This window comes from Oxyura jamaicensis, chromosome 3 (genome assembly GCF_011077185.1).
Source record: "Oxyura jamaicensis isolate SHBP4307 breed ruddy duck chromosome 3, BPBGC_Ojam_1.0, whole genome shotgun sequence".
In the NCBI taxonomy this organism is placed as follows: Eukaryota; Metazoa; Chordata; class Aves; order Anseriformes; family Anatidae; genus Oxyura; species Oxyura jamaicensis.
This window is the reverse complement of record NC_048895.1, coordinates 19,044,964-19,071,912: the sequence shown is the minus strand read 5'-3', so window position 1 is coordinate 19,071,912 and position 26,949 is coordinate 19,044,964. Positions and strand designations below refer to the sequence as shown.

General features: G+C 44.4%; 1 protein-coding gene across 1 annotated transcript; it reads right to left on the bottom strand.

Moving 5' to 3' along the window:
* On the bottom strand, window positions 1–26,949 carry SRD5A2 (steroid 5 alpha-reductase 2). Its single transcript, XM_035322591.1, has 5 exons — window positions 26,483–26,949; window positions 5,691–5,854; window positions 2,971–3,072; window positions 1,894–2,044; window positions 1–1,326 (listed from the first exon to the last, which is right to left on the bottom strand). The coding sequence occupies exons 1-5, from the start codon at window positions 26,764–26,766 to the stop codon at window positions 1,260–1,262; spliced, it is 768 nt and encodes a 255-aa protein (XP_035178482.1). The 5' UTR covers window positions 26,767–26,949; the 3' UTR covers window positions 1–1,259.

Below are 26,949 nucleotides of genomic sequence, written 5' to 3'. Positions count from 1 at the left end.
GTTTTACATAAATTTTATTGTGTTTTGGAGAAAACTGCATACAGTCAATCAGGTTACTCCAGCAGTATGTAATACGTTTAGTATGTGTGGTCTGGTCTTTTTCTTTCCAGCTACTCAGCATAATTCTTAGCAGGATTTTATGCTTTAAAGAGTAACTAAACTATCAGCATCCTCTGGGACATCTGTTCCTATTGACATTTTTTGGAAAATTCCTAACTATATTCTGAAATTATGAAAAGACATACTGTGTCTTTGTGGAAATTCAATAATATCTCTGTATCATTTCCTAATAGGAGTATCTGAAAATGTTCCTCTTAGACAAAATGTACTGCCAGTGACAGAGAACATTTTCTTCAACCCAGAGCTTTTTATTTGTTGTATATTTTTTTTTGTCATACATCACCATCTCAAGTTCTTCTTATGAATAAAAATTGAGTGGTTTTGAGTGGACAATTTTTTTTATTCTGAAAAGGCCTCTGGATTTGCCAGAGGAGAAACAAAAGTCCTAATGGAGCTGCAACTGCTTTAACAAAGTACATTAAAAAAAAAAAATCCTGGTGGCTAAAGATTAATCATCTGGCAGTGAGGAGGATATTGCTTAAGTAACACAGACGTGCTTGTGAGTGCCAGCTTAAGGTGCTTGCATCTCCGCATACTTCATGCTGCCTCTGCGCCACGGCAGCCTGCTCCCAGCCGTGTGCTGGCATAGGTGTCCTCTTGTTGCTTCGTGGCTCTGGGGGCTAACCTCGCTTTTAGATGCAAAGTAATGGGCTGAGTTATTTTCTTGACAAAGGGACCCCTGCTCCAGTGTGAAGTGTGGGAACAGCGAGGGCAGTGCCGGCAGCGCAAGGGCTATGGCATGGGTGCAGGAAGAAGCAGCTGTGGAAGGGCTGCAGATTGGAGTGGTTGCTGAGGACTTTCACCTGAAGTCATGGGCTTACTTTGAACTTTTCTGCATCAGCTTTTAGCCAGTGCTTTCCCTCTGATTTCAGTGCAGTCATACCCGTTTTCCACAGGTAGAACTCCACTGACAAGCAAGTACGTTGCTTGGGAAGCCCCTATGCCCACAGCTACCTGCAGTTTCCCCTGTAATTAAAACAGGAACTTCAGTTCCAAATGACCTGCTTGCCTGTTACAACCCCAGGTTACCATTTGTACAATTATTTGTAATCAGACCTAACTTTAAAACTAGGGAAAAAAAAAAAAAAAAAAAAAAAAAAGCCCTATAAAAACAGAACACAGAGTCCATATTTCAGTCATTAAAAAACAAAAGGAATCAAGGCTTTCCTTGATTTTGGATAGTCCGTAAATGTCTTGAGATAGTACCTGAAAGAAAACAAGCAAGAGAGTGAAACTGCATACATGCAAGAAAACTGGACAGTTTGAATACAGCTCAGCTGAGGAACCTTATAACACCTCCAAACTACTTTGCAATCTCTCTGTGTTAGTCTGCAAAAGAATATTCCCAAAATGTTTGGTTATTTAATTAAGTGAAAGCTGATAATAACGTAGTAGCAGACCTGAAGTAGAAACTTTAGGAATTCAGAGCACAGTAGCATGTCTACTCCAAAATATTGCAGAGAGCGCAGGGAACCTTCAAGAAGGTTCTGGTTACCAGGCTCGGTGACAAGGTGCCTTAATGCAGTGGAAGCAGTGATGCAATTTGTGCTATATTAAAGGACCGTCAGGCCTACTTGACTCTACAGGTTTTCCAGCATGCTGCTGTACTTTCACCTAGCCATGAACAGGCCCCTACGCTTCTTCTACATAGCATTAATTTTGATTTTATCTTGATTTCTGGCCCTGCTCCTTTGCCCCTCTCTGGCCCTTTTGCAGAGTGCATTCCAAGAGCAAGCTGCAGCACACTGCAGGAAGCAGTATGGGTTTTGATACCTGTGATGGTGATAAGCACGTGGCCCAATGCAGCAAAGAGTAAAAAAGGCAAAGGCGAAGGCTGGTAGGGACCAGGTTGCGATGGCGAAACCAAACCACTCCACAATTTCTCCAAAGTAGTTGGCTCCAGAAACATAGGTGAACAGCCCCCCTGCATCAAAAGACAAAATATGCAATTTTTAGCCTCCTGGGAAGTTCCTTCCCATGAAGTCAGCAACAGATACTCTACCTTCCTTACTCAGAACCCATAACAGAAACCTAAAATGACTTCCCTTAAGCCAGTGGAGCCAGGTCAAAGTACAAGGAGGGTCTTGTACAAGTATAAGAATCAGAGGCAGTTCTAAGCCAGAGGTTTCCAGCATTTCACAATAACGTATTTCCATTTGGAGAGGGGCTTAAGAAAGCCCATTCTTAGAATTATCTAGATTATAAGTATTAACATTTATTGAATTCTTTTCTGGCCCTAAAAATATTTTGCAACTCCACTACCTTTGGGGAATGCAAAATCTGGATCTCAGTCTTGCTAACCAAAATATTTACAAGGGGCAAGTCGGTATGGGAGGCAATAATGGGGCAGGGGGGAGAGAGACCAGCATCCACAGCAAGCCAGCAGGAGTCAACTGCAAAAGCAGGACCTCCTGGGTCGCTGTCCATGTTTCTCTACAGAGCCAGGCATTTCGTGGTTCATAGCTCTGACTTTTTTTCCCTGAATTTTACATTTTGAATCTTCCTTTTGCAGTGTAAGTTCACTACTTCTTCTTCCTGGACAAGGAGAAGATTTCTTTCTTTGCAGCTGCCTTTTAGAAGGCTAAAAACTCTTATTATGTCCCATTTCAATCTTCCTTAAATTATCCAGCCTATTTCCTACAACCTCTCCTCACGCCGCGTTTGCAGACACTCTTGTTGCTTCCTGCCGACTGCCTGCAGCCAGCTCACGCTCATCCCTGCTGCTCAGGAAGCATCTGCAGCAAGTATGAGCGATACTGGCATTTATGCTTTTATTGGGTTTTGCCACAAATTCAACCTGAAAACATCACCTGTCCTGCTGCACTGCTTTCCCTAATGGCAGAAACATACCTTGAGGAATTTTGTAAGTAACTTCCCCAGGTTTCCTCAGCTGGCGCAGCAGGAGATCGCTGTGAATGTTGATTCCCATCCCCAGCAGAAATAAGAGAAGGCCTAAGAAAGAGAAATGGGTTAGAAAGACAGCTTCTGGTCTGTCCCATTATCCCTACCCAACAAATTCAAGCACATTTATGAGGTTTATCTTTGGAGCACACAGACGTGAGGCCTAACATGATGTGGGTGGATTCTTTTTCAAGTCAAAAATGTGCTGCTACTGAGAAAGCTACTGAACGGGGGAAGTATGAGTGATGGATGACAAAATAACCATGTGTCTCCGTGTCAGCGGTGGGATCCCCTGCACTGGATAGCTTCAGTGTGGAGAGCAATTATGCACAGAAAAATGGCCATCCCGAGCAGACTGTTCTGTCAGTCCGACCAGAGCACTGTCAGGTGCTCTGGTCGGAAGGGCAAATGGCGTGTGCATCGGAGATGTGTGCACGTTCCAAAGCCAGAGGGCAGGTCAAGGCTCCATTTTCAAGAAGGACATGAAGAAGATAGCTTTCAAGAAGCTATTACAAGAAGAAAGGCTACAAAGTCAACTAGCATCCCTGCACATGGGTTTGTGGGCACTGCGATTGCTCCTCAGGCTTTTTGCCATCGTGCTGTGGTCTGTCTGTATGTCCCATCCTCAGCCAGAGACATGAGGACAGTCTGCTGCCAATTTTCGTCTGCTGAACCGTTGACCACTTGGGTCCCACAAATACGCACATTAATGATCCGGAAGATCAGTCATTCAGCTCAGTCTCCCCCTGGCTGAGCAGCACCTACGTATTGGCAGTCCCCAGGGACATCAGGTGGCCAAGTACTGGGATGGGCTGGGGGGACTGGGGAAAGGAGGAGGCCAGGGATAGAAAGGATCAGAGAGAAGCAGGTGCTGGAGAGAAAATGCGGTAACTGACAGGATCCTGACTGCAGCTGAACAGAAAGTTAAGGGAGTAGGCAAAGGACCTGAGGCAGAGGCTTGTTTTGGGTTGCTGAGGGACAGGTGGCTGAGGTAGCCAGAATTTTCTGGCTGAGGTAGCCAGAAAGGTTAGCTTGAGGCAAAAAGTGGTCCTCTGCCTGCCAGTCTAAGAGACCCCTGTTGTTGTACTTTCCCCTGACTTGTCAGCCACTGCTTGCTCTTTTTTTTCCTGAGGCATCTCTTTTAGCAGAGAAAAGTGGACAAGAAGAGCGGGTAGCCTGCTAGCAGGCTCTATACCACATCCACGCGGATGGCGGCCTGCCACAGCTGTGCACGTTACTGCAGAGCTGTAGGCAGGTTTCATTATTCTCATTTTACAGCTGGGGAAAGAGGATCCCAGGGAACACAAATTTATCCAGCATGTCACCGGAGCAGGGAAGGGAACCTACATCCCAGGGCAGCGCAGTCCACCGGCAGCGAGGCCGTTTGGACAGAGCTGTGGGCATGAACACGGAGCAGTCGCTCACTCGCTGAAGGCTGCTGACAGCTTCTGGACAGCGTGATTCATTGATCAGACTCCATTTAGCTGAAAAACGAGAGGCTTCTGATTGAGGAACTCTGCAGGTGACATGCCCTACATTTCATGCCACATTAGGCATTGAGAAAACTGTGTCTGACAGGAATGAAATGGAGGTGGTGGGTGCTAAGAACCATAGCAAAAAGACTAAGCACTCGTAAAACCTCAACACTTCCAGGAGCAACAGAAAGTTGGGAAGAATCTGCAGAGGAAGAATACATCATTTTTTATTTGATATTTTAAGTACTGCTAATACTGTTTTCTCTTTTTTTCCCCCTCATTGCATATATTTTTAATTTATTATGCAAATTAAGCAGTGTGGCATTTGCTTTGATAGATACGGGAGCTGTTGCTAAACAACATCCAGGATTTTTAACATGAGATGCTGTGACACAAGACTGAACTTTCATCCACTGCCTGAAACAGCGTATGGAAAGTACCTTGGTTGCTTTGTACTTGTCATATCCAAAGCACTTCCTCTGACCTCCATGTTCATTCTCATTTCAAAGTGTGCATTTAAAAAAATCTTCTGTGCAGCACCCAAATGTGTAATGCCACCTAGCTGCTCTTGCTCAGTTATTCTCTCAGGGTTTTTACAGGGCAAAATCCAGCTAGACTCTTAAGTTACCGAACAAAAAGGAACCTGATTAACATACAAACAGACTGTGCGTGATCACTAATCTTTCCATGTGCCCTACAGGAGAAAAAAGAGCCCTTTGTTTCTGAAGCCTCATTTATGCTGGGGCTTTGCCCTCTGTCAGTCAGAATGGCTGCATCAAGTGCAAACCACCCGGGCAGGGAGAGAAAGACACAGTTTGCCCTTGCACACTCTCGCCACTGCCTGGAGGACATTTCTGGCCAAGCAGGGGCACATCCCTGCTCAGCTGAGGTCTGAGGCAGCATATCCACAGCCCGCAGCAGCACGAGGCTCTTGGGTGGCGTCAGTAAAACAAGGCTGGTGATTTGAGACTGTGCTCTAAGACCCTCCGTCTTCATCATGCCTTCAGAGGTGGCTGCCCTGCAAAAAAATGTCACTGCACATTCGGTTGTTTTATCTGGGCCAGCAGGCAGGTTTTATGCTGATTTCCATCACAACTGATTTGACTCACATGTTCTGTGAAGATTAGGATGTAATTCAAAATGCTGACAAATTGCTTGGAGATTACATCTTGGGAATCCTGCAGCTGTAATTACCTGATGTAAATCTGATGTCAGTGCACCAATCGTTTGGATATTCAGCGCAGTAAATCAGGTAGTACCCCTGGAGGAAGCCATTATAGATACAGAATAACGTGCCAAAGAAAAGCAATTGCAGTGGGAAAGGTCTGCCTCTAGTGAAGAAGGGGTAAATAAATGTCCTAAGGTAGATAAGAAAACAAAGTCAGCACATTACACGATAACACTGTATTTGCAATTTCTCTGCTGTAGGAAGAAAAACTTTAACAAAACACAAAATATAAAAAAGTCAGTAAAGATTAAATATTGGGAAACAGCTGTAACAAAATAAGACCAACAACAAACGGGAACAAGAAATACTGCCGATACCCACATTTTTCTGGTCCCTCGGGACTGAGCACAGGATGGGAAGCTAGAAATCTCATCCAGAGTCACTGTGGCTTCAGGAATAACTCTCTGCCTTCATTCTCCCTTGTGGGTAACACGAGGAACTCAAACCACAAACAGCACTTTCATACTAAGACCTTGGCTGCCCTTTGCTGCCATACTGCAGAGGGCTGAGGAAAGGAAGCTGTGAAAGCACATTGATGTCCAAAGTTTCCCAAACACTCCGGAGGAGCTTCCTTGTGGAGAAGACATTCCTGATCTCACCACCAGGAATGATCCCTAAGGGATTTAGCTGATGGTGGGGTGTGGATTTGAAGGCAACGTCAAGACCCCTGTGGTTCTCCCATCCCCTGTGGTATGCAGCCTGAGGCATAATCGCCTTCCCCGGCTTCTCCTGCTCCACTCCCGGATCTCCGCTCATCTCCGACACACCGCAGCTCTGTCCTGCTCTGCTCGGACACTTTGACCTAGAGGCAGAGCGATGTTGTTGGCTGCGGTCTCTGCCTCCCCTCCATGCTTTCATGCTCTTCTCTAAAATAAGAAGAGCTAAAAACTTCAGTTTAATATGCTAAATGCCAAGATTTTCATGCAGTTCCAGCAACCAAAGCTTCCTTAGACAAAAGCTGTGCTAACACTAGCATAAACATTCGTAGGAGCAAATAATTTGTGATTGTGTGGTTTTAGCTGTCACGCATTCTCCACTTGAGGAGGGCATACCCCTCTCGACACTGTAGGCAATCCGTATCATCCTTGGGAGAGTGGAGACGTTATATTCAGGGTTGTTAAGTACTTTCTTACCTGTCCAATTAAGTTCTGTACATGATAAAATCTACACTCTCCATTTCTTTCCTTTGGCCTCTCAGGATGGTGCTTACCATCGCAGTATATAAGCTCTAGCGGTAGGTAATCCATAGCCTGGGTTGCCAATATCAACTTCAGCAAGCTGAGGCATAAAATGTCTTAACACTATAAATCTAGCTTGAATCTGATTAAGCGTGTCTAAAAGTGAGTAAGCTGAGTACAAGCAATGACACGTTAATGTATTCACTGCTTTCCAGAGCAAGATAAGCCAAATTTCTGGCAATTAAGACAGTTATGATGCAGAAGCACTAAACATTTCTAAATACAGTGAAAGCTAAGAGGTACAGAAAATATTTTTCAGGCAGTGGTATCACAAGTCACACTTACTAAAGCATGGAAAAGAATGCTCTTTGGAGTACAGTTACCAGCTATTGCTTTTGTCCTTCAGGAATAAGGTGCTGGAGTAGGCGAGGCCAGCTTTAGCAATCAGACCTGCCTACTGAAATAATACTGGCAAACCGGACTTGAGCAGCTACGAGAAGAGGGACACTCACAAGTGGAGACTTGGAGAAAGTAAATTCTACATAAACATGAGTTTAGGAGGGGAATTTACACAGCAGGCTGGAGTTAGACCCTTTGTCAAAAACAGGTGTGTGCGAGAATCTCCTAATTTCTCTAGCCGACATGGACAGAAGTTCCTACCCTCGCTTCTGTTCCTCGTCTCGGCTCCTGGTGAAGCTGATGCTTGCCATGGCACGGCCTGAACCTGCTGTGGCAGTACGAAGGCTACAGGCCCTCGCAAGATGGTTCATCCAGCAGTAACAGGAGGGCAAAAATCAGGCATGGAGCTCCCTGCCATGGGTGCTGTGGATGCAGGACAGAAGGAAGCTCCGTGCACAGTGTAAGCACAACCTCAGGGGTGCCAGGATGTGCCAGCTTTTTGTTGTTGTTATTGAGGGAATAAAATCCTGGCATCAATGAAACCCCGACTCATAGCGATTTCTGAAAATCCAGCTCAGGATTTCATCCAATAATCCGTGTTGCAGAGCAACTTCTCCGAGGAAATCTGCTTCAGTAAATCCAGAGCCCAGACTCAGTTCCCTGTATCTGAACAATGCCAGAAGCCTTTGTTTTAACACGGGGCTTTTCAGCTTGTGCCACACTGCTACCTGAGGGTGCACAAACTATTCCTGATGGGTTTTGAAAAGGCAACTGAGATAAGGTGAGGATAGTTAATAGGATTAAATAGTACATGGAAGAGTCTGCATCTCTGCTGAAATTATTTTGCAGTGTGCAAATCAAAAGAGGATCAGAAGCCACCAGAATAACAGATCAAAAAATGGCCTTTTGGATTTAGACAAATGACAAATTTGATCTTTATCTTTCAGTGCAATATTGATGACTAATCCTTTAGTCCTTTATTATCTTTACTGGCCAAAGGCACTGCATCTGACTAAACCATTGCCAACAGCTTCCTTTTAAATGAATGAATAATAAATTATTCATCTCCTTTTCCATCATTTATTTTCCAGAAGGTTTCAAAGAGAGAATGACTCGACATTGCATCAATTTCACCTTACAGGTGTTAGCCCAGCTCCCTTGAAAACTATGGAGGCCCCCACTCAAACTGGGGGAAAACAGAGTTTCCTTCTTCTTTCCTTGGAAGGTGGAAATCTTTTCACCAATGTTACCATAATCCAGGAAGAGTGGGTTCTCAGACCTCCTCCAACAGCTTGTTAATTGGAAGCATTTATGCTGCTGCTGTCTTTTCCTCTCCAGGGCCCAGGTGCAGTAGTTCAGGCCGTAGCAGCTCATGCTTTTCAGTCTAGATACCTGAGGTGTTTCCAGTGCCCATGAGCTATTTTACACCTGGGGCAACTGCGTCAAGCCCCAAGATACACTGTTCAGCCTGCAGAAGAGAAGACTGAGAGATGATCTGACCAATGTTTATACATATGTGAAGTGTGGGAGGCAAATGGATGGGGCCAGGCTCTTTTCAGGGGTATGCATTGATAGGACAAGAGGCAATGGCCAAAAGCAGGAACACAAGAAATTCCACACCAACGTGCGTAAGAACTTCTTTACCCTGGGGGTGAAAGAGCACTGGAACAGCTTGCCCAGAGAGCTTGTGGAGTCTCTCTCTTTGGAGATATTCAAGACCTGCCAGGATGCTTTCCTGCTCAACCTCCTGTAGGGAACCTGCTTTTAGCAGGGGTTTGGACACAATAATCTCCAGGGGTCCCTTCCAACCCCTATGATTCTGTGATTCTGTGATCTCAACACCATTTTATTTGCATGGACAACCAACAGCATAGGAGTATTTGCCATAGGTTGTCACCTGACCATGTTGGTGGGGAGCTGCTGACCTGACCAGCTAGGTGAAGGCTGAAGACGTCCACGATGATGGTCTTCTACCTGGGCCATCCGTGATGCCCTGCACAAAGCCTCCAATTATTCTGGAGATTCCTGGATGTCAAAGGACACGTTGCAAAGACATCTGCTGCTGAAGGGTCTGTGCTAAAAATCTGTACATGCTTTCTCTTTTTGAGACTAATCCTGTAAATTATTTGTGGATTGCTCCCTGAGTCAGTTTTTAACTTCTACTATTTTTGAGTTCTATTATACTGATTCTCACTGAATATTTGCAGAAGACAGTTGAGTCTATTCTGCATATATAGTCAACACCAGGGCACAATCTGGTAGCTAATTTTCATGTGCCACTTCTGTTTTTTTCAGTTATCCCAAATGGGGTTTAAAAAAATTTAACAGTTAAAATGACAATTTCAAGCAGCAGGCAATCTTGCTATCAGTTCAAAAGGACAAATACTTTCAAAAGTAAAACAGAAGCACTTTAACCCTCCTTCATTGTGCTGTCTACAGATGCCCTGGCATCACAAACAACAGTAGAGCTTCCTCACCTCTCATATCCCTCTCCTCATACAACCCACCCTAAGCTGCTTTGCACTGCCTCCTCATTCCCATGGACTTTGCAATAGCCCCAGAAGGTCAGCAAGACAGGAATATTTAAGCGTGCAGGCTATTAGGAGCCAGTTGTACGGTACAGGGTGGACCACGTCCCTTTTGCTAAGGAGGTGTGGGCAGTGAGACACGCTCTGGCGCAGCCTCAAGAATCAGTTCGGGCTATGACCCAGGCGACACACACACCAACAATGCTGGCACGCAGGAATGCCCGTTGGGCTGCTGAGCCTCTGGCAATACCTGCTGTAGGTCCAGGACAGCCGTCAGATCTCCTGACTGCAGTTCTGCAGTTGCACATCATCTCCTGATGTTCGGAAGGCTGTAAAATCAGGACCTGAGGTCTAGCTGCAGCTGCCTGCGGAGGCTGTGTGCACCCCTGGGTGACTGCCAGCTGCAGGGCACCTCTTCTTCCTTGCCCCTTCCTGCATCACTGCAAGTGTAGGGGGCCATCAGAGAGCTGGAATCACTTGATGGTCCAAAGCCCAGTTCTGTAGACTCATCTTAAATCATTGTCCAGTGACTGTGATGGGAACAAGAGCTCCCTTTTTACTTCAGTCATGCAGATTAACAGATAGCTGTGACTAACACAAAGCTGGAATTAGCTCTCCTTTCAAAACCACATGCAAAACACCCTATTTCCATGTTCCTCCAAAGATCTTTGGACAAAGTTTAGGTTGCTTTTACTTAAGGAACAAGAAAGTTATAGACAATACTGACAAGCTTACAGTCCGGCTGCAAAAAAAAAAAATAGTAAACCTGTCACCTCAGGTTTGTTGCTGAGTGTTCTGTCTAGAAGAAATTTGCTCAATCTATAATTGTTGGGTTATTTATGGCCCACTTAGAAAATTCATCCAACCTGAAGCCCGTTCGTAGAGACACTCTTTGCAGTCTGTTAGGAGCAGGTTCAGGACTGTATGAAGGCTTCTGGCAGGAGCACTCATCTTTCCCGGGGAAAAGACACAGGGACACGTCTCATCAAGGGATGGGAGAAGGACTGAGGAAACCCTGAGACCCAGATGGCACCATGCTTAGGTTTCAGGAGTTCTTGAGAAAAAGGGCGATGGAGCATGGGAAGTCTGGGCAATGCTGACTGAGGGAAAGACAGCAGAAATGGAGAAGGATTGAGAGTGGCAAAATAAGAAGAGGCCTGGAAGAGATTCCTATACTGGTTCATTGGAGCTGCTGAGTTTGGACTGGAGATTAAAACGTGAAGATATATAAGAGATAAAAAATATCATAAAATAATCAGTCTGGGAGAGTTGAATATCTGTGTGCCAAATTTGTCATGATATGAAAAGAAGCAAGTTCAAACGCAATGAATATATACATACTAACATAGTACACAAACAGCGATGGAGTAAAGAGCTCAGTAGGACTAGAAGGGGGATAACCACAGGTTACAGACACAGGCAGGTCCTTTAATAAAGACAAGAAAAAATCTAAGGCTTTGGAATGCATATTCATTTTTCTATGTCAGGGGATAAATCATATTCCAATTCAGAGAGGCAGAGGGTAGGTAGCACCTCCCCTGGGTGACCGACCACCATTTAATGCGCTTTCTTTTGAAAGACTTTTACCAAGACAGGGCACTGAATGGGACGGACCTCTGCTCTGAGCCAGTATGGTAACTTGAGGGTTTCGTAGTGTCTCACGTCTCATCTAAGAAAATCACACACAAACCGAGAGAGTTAAAAACGACAGCGTTAACTCCCTAGAATAGCAAAGCAATTGCTTAACACTGGCATTTACGAGCGAAGCTCCAGAGCAATACTCGCTATCCCAGGAAGGCTGACACCATGGATGGCAGCACTTGCAGAAGCCAACTCCGTCAAAGATTGACAGTCAACAACAGTGCTTGACTTCTTGCCCACGGTTTGATACAGACTTCAGGTTGAATTCTTGGTGCTGGCTCAGAAAAGCTCAGCTGCTTACAACTGCAATTGAATAAAGTGGGATTTTAGGAAAAGATTTACAATGATTTGCAGAAGCATGTGTATCCAAAGTGAATGGCTAAAAATAAAATGCTGCTTCTACGCTACTATCAATCATTGCTGAAAAAAATAATGCATTGAGATTTTTTCCTCAGATAAATCTGAGGAATGTGAGCTATGTAATGTTCAATTCCAACACTATAAACACCTAAAGTCAGTCGTTCTGACAATCTAGTACTAGTCGGGAGCACCTGATTAATTGTTACAAATTTTAGGCATGCTATATGGTTAGAAAAGTAAGAAGGACATATACGGTGTAGGGATAAAATTGAATCCTCTTCACATCACTGCATGCAGGAATGATTAGATGTGCTACACTTAATAAAATACATGTAGCTGAAAAAAAAAAAAAAAAAAAAAAAGAAAGAAAAAGGAAGGAAAAGAACAGGACCTAATAATGGGTATTTGTTTTTAATTAGTAAGGAAGGACTGTGTAGGCTTGGCTCCAAGGAACACATTTCTGCTTTTCTAAATTCATTACAACAGCAGCCAGGTTTCAAAAGCATTTTGCAAGTCTGTGTATGAATTACTTCCTTGCTCCTCCTGTTATTCTGCCATTATTTCTGAAACTGTCGCTGGAAAAATCTGGTATCTCCCAGTGATTACCAGCACCCAGTTAGAACCAACAAAGGAGAATTCTTCCTTTTCACTGTTTAGAAAAGGCATTGAATCATGAAAAGCATTGAATCATTATGATCTTTTCTACTGGCTTTAGCAGGTAACAAGTGCCACACTTCAATTATTATGCAATTTCTAAAGGGAAACCAAGAACTAAATTCTTGGGCTTGGTGCATAAGCAAGCTGTGCCAGCGAGTCACAGTCCATCAGCAAACTACAATCAGTATACATTTATATTGATATATTGGTTTCTCACATGTTTCTATTTTGGAGTAGAAGTTCCAAATAGGTTTTAAATACCCTTAATTATGAAATATTATTTTATTTATATTTGCTCTTAACTAAGCAAATTTTTATGATGTCTTCCTCTTTGCAGAAAGGAGATCTGAAAGACAGCTGGACTGAAAATTGGGAAAAATGGATTGAACGTCCACAACCAAAAGTGACTGGAGCAAGATCCTAGAACCAGCTGTCTCTGTCTATCTCTTCTGCCAAACTGGGAAAATTCACTGGAAAGACTGGGATTTGTTTTCAAAATATTTTGCTCTTAATAACCAAAGAAGGTAAAGTGAAGCTAAGAAAGCAAAGGAATGATTTCCTGTGTACAGATCCCTGCTGGAATCAAGACCATCCCACACAGACCCACAGTTTGCCCACAAAACCGCACAGCAAAGTGCTGGAGTACACAATGTATGGTATGATGGTCCTTTTGCCTAAAAAGCCAAACTCTAGTATTTGTAACAGCCTCCACGTCCAGCAGTGCTCTATACCTACAATAGCAGGAGGCAGGATTTATTTCTATACTTAATTTAGGTAATCCTATCTTCTTAAAATAGGTTTGTTTAGTGAAGGAATTAACATAAATTGCATGTATTATGGGAGAGGGAGGGTAGCAGCAGCAGATGTTCCGTGTCTTGATCTTAGCAAGACATTTTACACTGTCTCACATGTCAATCTTATAAGTTTCTTAGAGCTTCCTGATTTAGAAGATGTTATTTTAAGTGGCAGTGAAATTGATTGTTAAATTGTAGCAAAGGATCATTAACAGTTGTTCACTATCAAAGTAAAAGTGTATTTTGAGAGAGGTTCTGTAAAAGACTTTTCTGGTATTACTCCGTTCTTTTCATGAATGATATGCCACTGGGAAAAAATGAGTATTTTAGCTCTGGGAAAAAATGAGTATTGTAACAACTTACAACTTCATAAAAAGTTGCTGCAAAAAAAGAAAGAAGTATTAGCTGTAGGGTTGGAAGATCATCTGTCACTGGTGGTTTTTATGGACAAGTCAAATGCCCATCAGGAATGAGACTGATCATCTTCCCTTATTCTCTGTAATTTACCCTGCAATTGCAGTTCTGGGCTGTTGCAGGCTTGGTCATTACAGGACAGTGGAGCTCATGGAAGCCTCTCCTGTGCTAATTTTGTTCTTACAGGTCAAAGCACTGAGAAGAAAATTCAAGGACTATATGTGGCTGGGACCTGTCCAAGAATGGGAACTTGGAGCTATCTTGGTGAGAGGGAGCTCTGGAGGAGTGATAAGATCTGGAATTAGCTGAACAACAACCACCAAAACAAACAAACAAACAAACACACACACACAAAAAAAAAAAATCCTAGCACGAGAAAACCTCTTATTCAGGCTGCAGACTGAACCCAGCGCCAGGCCAGCTATCTCAGTTGAAACCCTTAAAATTTGGTCCAGATTTAAAATTGTGAGTGGCAGAAGACAGGACTTGGGTCAACATGCAAAGACGGACTGCGGTGAAGACAAACATGCAGATACCAACCACAGTGCTTCAGGCTTGCCTCTACTAATTGCAGGTATCTAAAGGACAGCAGTACATAATGATTAAGAGAGTGCTTGTTGTTTTATCTAAGCAATGGCATGTCAAAGGCTCAGCCAGCTAAAGCATATATTTCAGCAAGGTATCTCACTCTTTTCTTCTCCAGAAATAACCATTTGATATTTACAAAGACAGATCACTTTGTTCCTCCTGCTAAACTATGGGTGCCTGCCAAAGGCATGAAACATGTGCCAGAGTAACTTAACCAGACACTGTGCTATGCACTTCAAAAAACTGCTCCACTGGAGCAGAGAGCTCAAAGAGTTCACAGAGGCTCAGAGTGCGAGCAGAAAAAAAGGACACATCTACATGAAAAATGGTACACAATCCAAGGATGCACAAATCTGTGCTCTTACAACTGCACTTAGCAGATAAAGTGCAATTATTTCCCACAAGTGGCCCACATGGGGCTGAGAAATGACCAAAAAACCCAGACATTTGGTGAGCTATCCCTCTCCAAAGTTACATCGTGGTCAGACTGTATCCTTCCAACATACACTAGCCTTTATATCTATTCAGAAAGCCCCTGGAGAGCTGCAAGACACATTGCTAGTAGTATTTAAAATATTCTTAACTGGCTTTTTCCTGTCCATTAAGGACCTTTCTGTCCTCTTTTAAGCCTAAACTCCTGCTTTCTCCATTTTGCTTTTCCAGCCTTCCTGACTTTGTCTTTTCTTTGTCCTTCTTCAGATTCTTGCCTCCCTTATGATTCCTCATGCTAGTCAAGATTTGTCTCTCTTGCTACCCAACAACTGCACTCTGTCTCTCTTTCTGTAGTTCTTTCACCTTTGTACCTATCCCTTTGTAATTATGACTGAATAGCAACAGGATTGCTTCTCTTGGGCTCCCAAACAGGTCTTTCTCCCCTCTACAACAGATTTTCCGGATCCTGTAGCTGGAAACGACTCAGCCGTGACAAAGTATTAGTACAGTTTACATTGACTTGTCCATGAAAATGTGTCGTGCTTCCTAAATTATTTAATTCTAAATTCCATTTGGCTTTGCCTCCATAGGGTCAGTTTTTGATAAGCTATAAACTTCTGCATAATTTGGACATATAAGAGCATTGATCTACACAGTTGCTGTGGTTCTTTGGTACCAGCAGAGACTGGCTGCTAGTTCCAGTAGCAACGCTGGGCACTTGTGGAGGTGAGGACCAGGGGAGGACCTCCTGGGTTTCTTTCCCCCTGTCCTAAGTGCCCACGTATTTGGTTTATGTGAAGGATAAACAGGACAGGAACCTGGAGGAGGAGGCTTTCCAGCACCAGTCTCTAGCTGGGGAGCACGTCCATGCTTGGGGACCTGTGAGCATCTGTTCAGAGGCAGCGTGCTCACTGCTCCCACACAAGGCAAGCAGGCTCCCAGCTGCCTCGCTGATCAGCCCAGGCAGCTGTGTCTGTCACAGGGGCTCACAGAGCAGGAGGGACACCTGGGGACTACGGGAGACTGGGATACAGACCTAAGGTCATGAGTGCATGTGGTGACAGCCAGCGGCTACCTGGGAGTCTCACCCCAAGTCTGGAGACTTGACACATCTGTGTTGTTTATTCAGCTACAGGAAGCAGTATGAGATTGAGAGCTAGGTGTTGCTGGGGGAAAAAAAAAAAAAAAAAAAAGGATCTGATCTGTGAGAAAACTGAGGTCATAAACTAAAGCAGTTTAAGGCCCTACCTCTGCTGAGAGTGCTTCTGCCTTTCACCATGCAGCAGGCTAATGGTAGAAGGATTTCTGACTGTTTCACCACAGCCCACAGGGTTCAGAAGTGCAGCACTGGGTCGTCTTCTTCCTTGTTTCTTAATATGCGATGACATGCTCTAAGAAACTGAAAGACTCAGCAATAAACCTCTGCAGCAGTTTGGGCTTGTCTCATGTTGGGAAAGTCTTCTTCATAACCATAAAGATCAGAAACACTACATACATTTTTTTCCAAGTTTAGACCCTAATTCTTTCATAAGAAAATTTCAGGCCTTTTTAACTGACTTGTTCCCTGCACACATTCAAAAACACACTTAACCAAACAATTACAACATTTCAAATTATTTTTCATCTCTGACAGCTTTGCACAGTCAGCTTAATTAAAACAAATGTCTTGCATTAGTCTGATTAAAAACATGGTGTGTCATTAAATTCCTTGTGTCAGACCAAGCTCTGTCCTCAGCTGAGTCTGTATTTCAAACTAATTCAAAAGCAGTAAGGATGAGCTTTTTGAGATTTTAGAAGGAAGACAGAAATTCAAAGGCCAAAATATATCATTCTGATGACAAAGCAGGAAAACTGTTTATTGCAACACTTAAACTCTTGGAGCCCATGCTGTATTTGAAGGGCTGTTGATTAGTATAATCATTTTAACCAGTAGACAAGAGAAACCGAAAATGGAAACCACAGACAAAAAATATGGAACTCCAACTTGCATGTCTAAAAATTAGAGGAAGCCAAGTCCATGCTGAAATGTCCTGGAGACTCACATGTGTCCTAGGTCTTGAGGAGTACTGAGTATGTTCAATTTGATTAATTTTCAATATCTCCCACACCTCTGCTCCTGTAATTGGCAGTATCCTGCCATTATAAGTCAGAATCTCAGCCATAGCCTTCTGTCAGCAGTTTAATCTGATCAATGTCTACAGCCAATACCAAAAAAGTTGTTCTACTTCTAAAACAGTAAAAAATGTTAAAGTTAGAAATTATCATTTCTAAATTCTTAGGTTCACATTTTGAAGAGTATTGGTTGAATGTCTTTTATTTGGAAAGGCAGTAATCCAAATTACTTCTGAACCTGTATGACCCCGTGGCATCCATGGCAGTACAGACACAGAGAGGAAGAGAATCTGAAATGTACAGGTGAGGTCCTGAGTTTGTGTTCACACTAAAGTGGTCAGAAGACTTAATATATATATATATTTATTATTATTATTATTTATTTTGGTAAGGAAAAGAGCTATCATCATGGGCTGACAGAGTCACAGTCAGGTTTGCTTCCTTCCAAACTACATACTACATCAAAAGATTTACTAACGCATAAAATTGCTAAGTGAAACACTCAATTCATAGAAAATGTCAGTATTAGTGTCCTTTGTTCCCCAGATTTACCCCGATACTGTCCTCTTGCAACTTTTCCCTTCCATTTCTTCTCAGTCCTTGCTGTTTCTAACATTTCTCATACTAGCCCTTTCCTGTTCTGCTCTTTCACCTGACCTTTTTATCTCTTGCCATCTATCCCTGACCATAAGCCTCACAGTATTTTTCATTTCTCTGCATTTGAGACAAGTTGTATTTTCCTAATCCTCACTGACAGGACTCCGGACAGGGGACCCCTTCCCCCCTGTTGAGTACCCTACCGGCCTGAAATGCATGAGAAGTGCTGTTCTGCCCCTGCAGTGCTGGCCTGGACAATACTTGGCTGGATTGCAGGCTCACACACTTGCTTATAGCCTCAGACGAACCAGAACTGCTCAGCACAAGTAGACTCTAAAGATGTTAATTGACAAACTCTATGTCCCTGAACAAATACGAATGCATTTCCCAGAAACAACTCCGCCAAGTTTAAATTGCTTTTGCTGGGAACAGCCAGAGACACATCTCTACACTTTAGTAACCTTAACCCAGGCCAAGTTTGAAAACACGAACACTTTGATGATTCTTTTTTTTTTTTTTTTTTTAAAGGTTATAAAAAGAAGCAAACACACAAAAAGAACTCAATAGCATAATGTAAACACAACATTTTTCTCCCCTTCATTGTTTTCAGGAGCAGCAAAAGTTTTATAGATGCACATGCATTTTCCTGCCCCAGGTGTGTGGCAGGAGTCACTGAAAGGTCTGCTTAGGACAACACTCTCCAGAGGTATTCTGCATCACTTAGTGAGGCACTGAGAATCACAGAATCATTCAGGCTGGGGAAGATCTTCAAGATCATCAAGTCTAGCCCTCACCCAACACTGCCGAGTTCCGTCACCAAACCATGTCCCTAAGCACCACATCCACTCGTCTCTTCAACACCTCCAGGGATGGCCACTCCACCACCTCCCTGGGCAGCTTGTTCTGATGCTTGACCACCTTTTTGGTGAAGAAATTCTTCCTGATATCCAACCTAAACCTCCCCTAGCACAACTTGAGACCTTTTCATTGTGTCCCATCACTTGTCACTTGAGAGAAAAGGAACCGACACCCTCCTCGCTTGCAAGCTCGTTTCAGGCAGCCGTAGAGCACAACAAGGCCTCCTCTCAGCCTGCTCCCCTCCAGACCGAACAGCCCTGGTTCCCTCTGCTGCCCCTCACAAGCCTTGTTTGTGAAATTTAGCACAGTTGTAAGCAAAATGGTATTACATATGGCAAATGTCAACTGTGGGTGACTACTGATCAATTCACCTGCCACCTTTAAATTAACATCTAGAAGAAGAGAACGACACTTCAAGGTGTGTAACATAAGAATGGTTACACACCTAACATAAGAAATTTAGTATAATTCCCCTTGATCAAAATGACTTTAATTTTGAAGGAGATAGCATGAATATAACCACAAGCAGTCCAATAGATGCAGTGTATATGGAATGTGTATATATTTTTAATCAGAATAGTACAAGGTCATTTCACATCTTTTTATTCTTACCTGAGATCCCTAGAATGAGGAAATGACCTAAGTGTATAGGCTTTTCAATACACAGAGTGGCTTGTGAAAATTTATCCTTTTGTCAATCTGTATTTATTGGCTCATTAAAAAGTACTACCTCTCCCATAAAGGCTGCCTTTCTTATGATAAGAAATCTGAAGAATAGATTTGTGAACCTGGAAAAGAGCAAGGTCCTCAACAAATTTTCTGCTGTGTGTATGGAATGAACCTTAGCTCTTCTTCCATGCTTTTTATTTTCTACTTAAAAGAGCAGCCCTAATAAGGGAATACCGCGGACTTGCCATGATCAAAACAAGTAATTTCCTTGTTTGGTAGAAGGAGTATTATTTTAAAGTAAAAAAAAATAAATAAATAAAATATTAAGACTCTTGCATATAATGTAGTCTTTTTTTCTCTTAGTTTTGTCTTTTTTCTCTTAGTTTTACTCCTTTGCAATTCAAATTCTGCTTTTCGAATATCAACAGCAGGAATCTGGTAATGCAGATACAAATCTGTACATTCTCATCAGTCTAACTGAAGCTCAGTGGAGTTCAGCGCTCAGCATGTATCTTCCCACAAGGCTTTTAAACTTCCAGAGTACAAAGCACTGTAACTTCCTCACTGAGGTGAGGAAGCCCACCTGGGTGAGATCAGAGGGACCTACTTGTGCCTTGGTGACTGCCTCATGGCTGGGACTTCAGGGCTCTGCAATTGGAACAGCTCTCTCCAGAGTGGCTTGGACTGAGCACCCACAGAGACTTCATTTATCAGTGACAGGCAAACAGGAGTGACTGACTGAGGTGTTTCAGAGGAAGCACAAATACTGCTTTAGCTATGGCCCTGCTCCAGGTAGCAGAGATGGAACAAGGAGAAAAAGCTTCTGTGATATGCTCTGCATGTACCATAATTTCCTTTCCTTCCAGAGGACAGAAAAAACACTTGGTATATGAAGCCAGCTGACTGACTGTGAGACAACAGGTATAGTCTGGAGTGCTAAATTGTAATGATGGGCAGCACTCAAAAAAACAAAACCTTCTTGAACAACCAGATTTGGGAATTACTGCCTTAGATGGCACAGCATGCGTGGTGGGTATGATGGGGAATGGAGAGCAAAAGAATGGCACACAGTGATGCCTATCTGGGAGGAAAACTTGGATTATACACACACACACACACAAAAAAAAAGTTTTGTAATGCTGCCTGGTAATATAAAGTAACACAGATTAGTTGGCATCATGTAGAAATATACTGATAATGGGCATGCTGTTTTGAAATGATGTGAAGAAAGACAAGTCTAAGTCACCTAAGGGATCTGGGGGTTTTGGTGGACAGCAAGCTGAACGTGAGCCAGCAGTGTGCCTTGGTGGCCAAGAGGGCCCTGGGGTGCCTCGGGCATGGCACTGTTAGTTGAGGGAAGGGACTGTTCTGCTCCGCTCTGTGCTGGTGCAGCCTCACTTGGAGTACTGTGTGCAGTTTGGGGCACCACAATATAAGGACATAAAATTGTTAGAGAGTGCCCAAATGAGGACTACAAAGATGGTGAAGCTCTGGAGGAGAAGACGCATGAGGAGCGGCTGAGGTCCCTTGGTTTGTTCAGCCCAGAGCAGAGCAGGCTGAGGGGAGGCCTCATGGCGGCCTGCAGCTCCCTCACGAGGGGAGCGGAGGGGCAGGCGCTGAGCTCTGCTCTCTGGGGACAGCGACAGGACCCGAGGGAACAGCATGGAGCTGGGACAGGGGAGGGTCAGGCTGGGGGTTAGGGAAAGGTTCTGCACCCAGAGGGTGGTCGGGCACTGGGACAGGCTCCCCAGGGCAGTGGTCATGGCACCAAGCCTGACGGAGTTCAAGAAGCGTTTGGACAACGCTCTGAGACACACGGTCTGGTTTTTGGGTGGTCCTGTGTGGAACCTGTGTTAGACATGATGATCCTTGTGGGTAGGTCCCTTCCAACTCAGGATATTCTATGATTCTACAATACCTCTGCAGAAATTCTTCCAGTTCAAGGGATAAAAGGAAAAATTATTTTGGTACACTTTAGGCTGGGCAACAATGGCTGGTGTCTGTAATGTTAGGCCATTTTCCAATGGAAAAGGAATATATAGATGAGACAATTACTACTAACAGTGAGGAAGGCAACCAGCTAGTATTCAATTAGGAGGGAATAATTATGAGGGTACTTAATAATCTTAGAGGAGACTGCAAGGAAGCAAACTCAATCTCAGCACTGGATATGTGCATTGGATATGTGAACACTTTGCATTTCTGTGGCAAAGCACGCTGAGGTGTTTTGGTTGACTATTTACACATTAATTTGAGGAACCCGGGTAGGAACAGCGAGGAATGTAACATTTTCACTGATGAGATGAAACTGGGTATGGCTGGCATTACCTGAAACTCACTGGGATGAACTGCGAAAAGTTAAACTCATTGACTGGGCAGCAAAGAATGCATGAAAGAGGCAGAGTGAATGGCCAGCCTTCTCTAGGGATATCACAACCAGATCAAGAGTTAAGTCCAAACAGAAGAGGGAATGTAAATGTGTTACTGGGTAGCTGGTGAAGGCCAAAAGTTATGTGGTTAAGGTCTACTGCAAAGAATCGAGGTGAAGCAAAATAGAGAATTGTTACTTGTCAAATATCTGCATGTTGTTGCTGGGAGATGAATGGTACATGTTTCAAGAGGCCACTATTGAAATATCATTAGTTCTTGACAATTAACAATGATGACTTTATAAGAACAAAGGATAGAATAGATATTTCTTTGGGGAAAAAATAGTTTCTGGATTGCAGCTGGTGGCTATTATGTGGTCTGATTATATCTACTATTAGCCAGGAGACTTCCATTTAGAAACATACAGTTTAAACTTAATCTAATCTGTGCTTATCTACTTGGTGTTTCAAACCCCATTATGAACGAGTACAAAATACCTTTAAAAATTATGAGCCAATTTTCTTACTGTTCCTGAGTAGGCACACCTACAGGACAAAAAGAAAAGCATGTCCAGGTGAATGCTGCACATGCCTGACCAACTAGGCAGTACAGGCAGGCAAAAGAAGACTGGATGAGCCCGTTCTGCAGAGCTTGAGGAGAGGGAGCAGCTTTTTCTTACCTACCCCAATTTGGTTTTGGAGGGAGGAGTACTGGCCAAGAGAAGCATAAAAAACTTGTGCAGGGTTCAAATGCTCCCGGTTTCCCATTCTTTAGCCATGAAAGCCAGCTTTCCCTGATTTTTTAGAATTATCTAGATTTGTAGAAAACTAAGTACAGGCACACCAAATGGGTCACCTGTAACCAAAGGGGGCTGAGGATTCAGCAGTCTCTGAAAGACCAGCCTGCCTAATGCCTGTCATACCACTAGAGCACACTTCAAAATGAAAACAGTAAATTTATTATTTTATATATATATATACTAACAGAGTAAAAGATTTTGTTTGTAGCCCAGTGAGACAAGACTTTCTCCCTGACTGTTGAAGCTGGCATCTTCTCTGCTCCCCCACCACTCTGTCTTTCTCTTTTCTTGCCTGGTCTGAGTTCTAAGAGAAATGCAGCCTTAAGGTTTATATGGAATTTGATTGTGACAGCTCCCTCTCATCCTCTTATATTCTGTTTCCCCCCTTTGGTTCTTGAATGGGATGCAAAATGGAAATGCAGTGAACAGGCTCCCCCCACACTCCACATGAGGACTTCAGTTGGCATCCTCACTGCATTCCTGAACCAACGCAGCCCCTCTCACAGGAAAGGCTGTATTACAAACTACATTTCAAACCACAATCCTTTATAAGTCATTTATGACAAGAACTATTCCTGTACATACATCTCATGCCACTCATCATTTTCTGCTCACAGACAGCTTTTCCTAGAGAATGAAGATACAGATGGCAGACTTGGCATTCAGTGCTTCTCTCACTTTCTTCCTCCTCTTCTCTGCCTTCCCAGCCCATCAGTTTTGGAGGCCCTGCTATTGCAGACCCTTCCATACGAAAGTGAAGAAGCTGTGAGCTTACCTAAAACAGATGTGATAAATTCAGATTTTTATGGGATGTTTTCTTTAGCACTGTAGGGCCTCTGCATTTGATTAAATTCACACCACGCTGCGGTAATACAGCTCACACGGAGCGACGAAGAGATGGCCAACTACAGAGAGCAGACAAAGTGGGGGGGAACATGTGGGATTCCCCGTTTGCTCCCCCCACCCCCAAAGCAGCAGGCGCAGCGTGCCTTTAGCACAGGGAACGCAGCACCTTGTGCTCGCCACGAAGAGAGAGGCTGCTGCCTAGCGGTGGCCGAGAAGCCTGGAGAGCGCCCTGCTTCCCCACGGCGGCTGCCGGGCGAGGAGGGAAGGCGGGGGAGGTCTCCTGGCATCCCCCTCGGGCAGCGGGGTCGGCGTGGGACCGCGGGCAGGATCCTCGGACACGGCCCCGTCCCCTCCCGGGGTGCGGGGGCACCTCCGCCGGGCGGGCAGGGCGCTCCGCCGAGCCCTCCCCAGGAGCCGCCGGCACTAACCCCGGGACTTTCTAGGAAAGGGTTGTGGGGTCCCTGCCACGCTCCACCCTGTTCCTCAACGACCTGGCAGCAGATGCAAAAGCACCGCCGAAAAAGCTGGCGGATGGCACAAATGCTAGGCGAGTGGTGAACATCAGTGCAGGTCGGCCAGCTGCACCGAGCACTGAGCCCATTCAGAAGATTGCTCCCCAGGCAAAGAGTACACACACAAACCATCCCTAACGGGGACTGTAACCTTAGCAAGCACCAGCTCCGGGGTGCTCAAAGGAGCCTGGAAACACAGGGCTTCCCGGTGTCACTCCAAAGCAGAAGGCATTCTCTGATCTGAAAGCATGGGAAGAGCCTATGGGAACGGGAAGGTGGTGCTGTCTGTAGATACAGTACTACAACTCTGATATTACGTGCTACAGCCAACACTGAGGTCTTCAGGACGTAGAAAAGGAGGAGAGGAAAAAACAGTCTCCAGGGAGGGAAAAACTGCCTTGCATTGATGGCCTTCAGCCGTGGTTCAGTGCTGTGATAAATCTGGTTTAGGTATGATACCTCAGATCAAATCAAAAATGTTGCAGCTACATGACACCACATGCAAAAGCAGGACAAAATCATTATGCTCATTTAAACCTGTTCCTAAATTTATGAAAAGGTAACTTTATCCTGGCAAACTTCATGCTGGATGAGGTACCATGTGTCTGCACCACTCTGTGTCAGATCAGGTAATGTCCATTCCCCTGTAGCTGGCAGAAAGCCACCATGAAAACATAAATCTTTCATAAGCACCATATCATGTGCATTAGCCAATTCATCAGAAATATGATCATGTGCTCCTGTACTATCTGGATCACACCAGTGCAGACACAGGATCTGACAGCTCTGTAACAAGCAGGTTGAAAGATGATCTGATTACCGTATAAGTGATATCATGGTCAGAAAATACTAAAGGATACTACAGAGTGCTTTAAATTAGCACAGAGAAACAAGCAACAAGCAACACTGGAAGAAATAGAGAATAGTTCTATTCAAGCATGACATTTTAAGCAAGTTAAGTGGTAGTGAAAGAATTCACAAGACTAAACTACCAAAGAAAACAGCAGATTCTCCATAGAAAGTGATGGATTCTCCATCTCCCAGGGTCTTCAGATCAAGACTTGAAGATATTCTGAACTATGTGCTTCAGTCAAACACAACCCACTGGGGCAGCACAGCTGGTCCTAGCAGAGAGGAAGGCAGAACAGCTATTATAGTGGTCTTTAAAAATCGATGTTTCTCTAATAGTCTACATTGTCCTTCTGGGCATACCTCTATTTAAAACTTCTCTTCCACATGCATGTTTGGTGCAAGAGATCTGACAAAACTAGGAACAATAAAAGCTTTCTTGTGGAGACAAAGTTGTCTCTAAAATATGCAACAATACATGAAGAAACTTCTATTTACAAAGAGGGTATTTTCATACAAACATAATGTAATGCTTAAATACAGATATCAGACGATTAGTAGCAAAAGTAGGAACAGATTAGTAAGATATTTTAATAACTAAAACCAGGACATCTTTATTCACTTTTAAAGTCAGAAAAACTGCAGTAGGCTACATCCACCAAGTAAATGTAATTTTATTAATGATCAATTTTATATTTAATTTATTATATTTGCAGTCGAGTTTAAACATGAAATTATTTTAAACTGTTGTTAGTTCATTTCTAGTAAAGATTTTTTTTTTTTTTAATAGATAAACTCTGGATATTATATCACAGTGCTGAACCTCTTTTCAAATACCATAAACCAGCAAAACGTCTGTAACCAGAAAAACTCCTCGTTTTCTCTTTTTGTTGCTCTTCTATGTAAGAACAGAGCACTAGCATGTCATGCAATATTTTGAATATTAATTGGCTTAAAAGAATCTCCAAACGGCTTACATGAGAAGAGGCTGCACACTGCGAGAATAATACTGCAATAAGATGTAATGCTAGAAACAGAATAGGTGGTCATGTAGACTTGGCTAAATGAGAGCTTTTATTTTTACAAGGGAAAAAGTATAATCTGGCCAGAGATGAAAAGAATCTCAAAACTGAGGAAAAAAAAAAAAAAAAAAAAAGTATGAAAACACAGGGCTTCTGCCTAGGTCTAGCAGTAATATTAGGAAAGAAGGCACTGGCTCAGATACATGCACACTGGTAGGGTAACGCCTCGTGCAGTTGTCTAGCGGTTCTCATTGATTTCATTTTCTGAAACAGTCAGAAATCCATGAGAAGAGCAGAATGCATTAAAATAAATTTAGTATGACTACATGCATCTAATACATCTAGCTTTCTGGGAACCTAATGTGTCACAGGTAGTGTCCTCCAGCTGATTTAGAATAGCAAAGACCAGCTTAGTGATAATGAATACATCTGTAAAATAAGCATTTTAGTCCTTAAAACCATTTTCCGTTCTATTTTCAACACCCTAGGCTCTGCATCCCTAAACTGGCTGTTGAGAGACTGCTGCTGGATTTTCAACATATTGATTGTGCCTGAGTTGCAAATAATCAATTTTGATCAACTGTTACATGTTTTGTACTTCTGGGAAGGAGAACAAACAGGAATAGGATTGGGGATAAAAGAAACAAAGAGGTTTTGCTTCAGAAGTTACATCTATCTTTGCTAGAGAATGACTTAAGGTTTTCGCATGCCCTCTCCACTTGCAAAAAGTCAGTTTTTTCATGAGCAGAAAACCAACATTCAAACTCCTCATGAGCCCCCCCGCGAAAATGGAAGGGCAGCAGCAGGCAAGACACGCTCGGCTCAGCCTACAAGGAGATAAACCCCGGCGATACCCTCCAGCACCAAGTCCCCTCGTGGGACTGTAGCGCCAGGTGACGGCTGCAGGGCTGCGCCACCTCAACCGCCTCGGAAAGCCCGCAGAGGAGCTCTCGCTTTGAGCCCCCGGTTAGAAAGCGCCGAATTCATCGCAGGGAGCTCGGGGCTGGCGACCCTCGGGGCTGCGACGGGCGAGCCCCCGCAGCTTCGCCCCGGCGTGCCGCAGCAGCGAGCCCTTCCTTCCACCTGCTCCTTCCCCCGGCCATCCCCGCGGCCGCCCCGCTCCCCGGGGGTACCTGTAGAAGTAGTGCCAGCAGAAGAGGCAGCACAGGAGGCGGCAGCCGAGCGGCTCGAGGCGGGGCGGGCTGCGCAGCGCCAGCAGCAGCGCGGGCACCAGGAAGGAGGGCAGCTCCTGCACGAACCAGGCGCAGCGCGCCGGCAGCCGGCCCCGCGGCCGGCACAGCCGCTCCTCGTGCTTCCCGTAGCGGGACGGCACCCGCAGGTACAGCGAGAGCTGCAGCAGCGCCAGGGCGCCCAGCAGCGAGCTGAGCGCCGGCACCAGCCCGGGCAGGCAGTGCATGCTCGGCGAAGGGGGGGCGGGGGGCGCGGGGCACCGCTGCGAACGGCCGGCGGCCGCCGCCAGCCCCGGCCTTATTAGAGCGGCGGCGGCCGTCACCCCGCCCCGCCGCGCTGCCTCCCATCGCCCGGGCTCGTCAGAGGGCGCAGCCCCTCGCTCGCCGGCGCCCCAGCCCGCCCCGAGGGG

Bases quoted from the DNA above. Each gene is read 5' to 3' on its own strand.
- SRD5A2 (XM_035322591.1), bottom strand. From the start codon at position 26,766: ATGCACTGCCTGCCCGGGCTGGTGCCGGCGCTCAGCTCGCTGCTGGGC. The intron at 5,855-26,482 runs GTACCCCCGGGG...TATCTACCTTAG, and splicing joins TGCTGGCACTACTTCTACAG to GACATTTATTTACCCCTTCT. The intron at 3,073-5,690 runs GTAATTACAGCT...TCTCTTTCTTAG, and splicing joins TGACATCAGATTTACATCAG to GCCTTCTCTTATTTCTGCTG.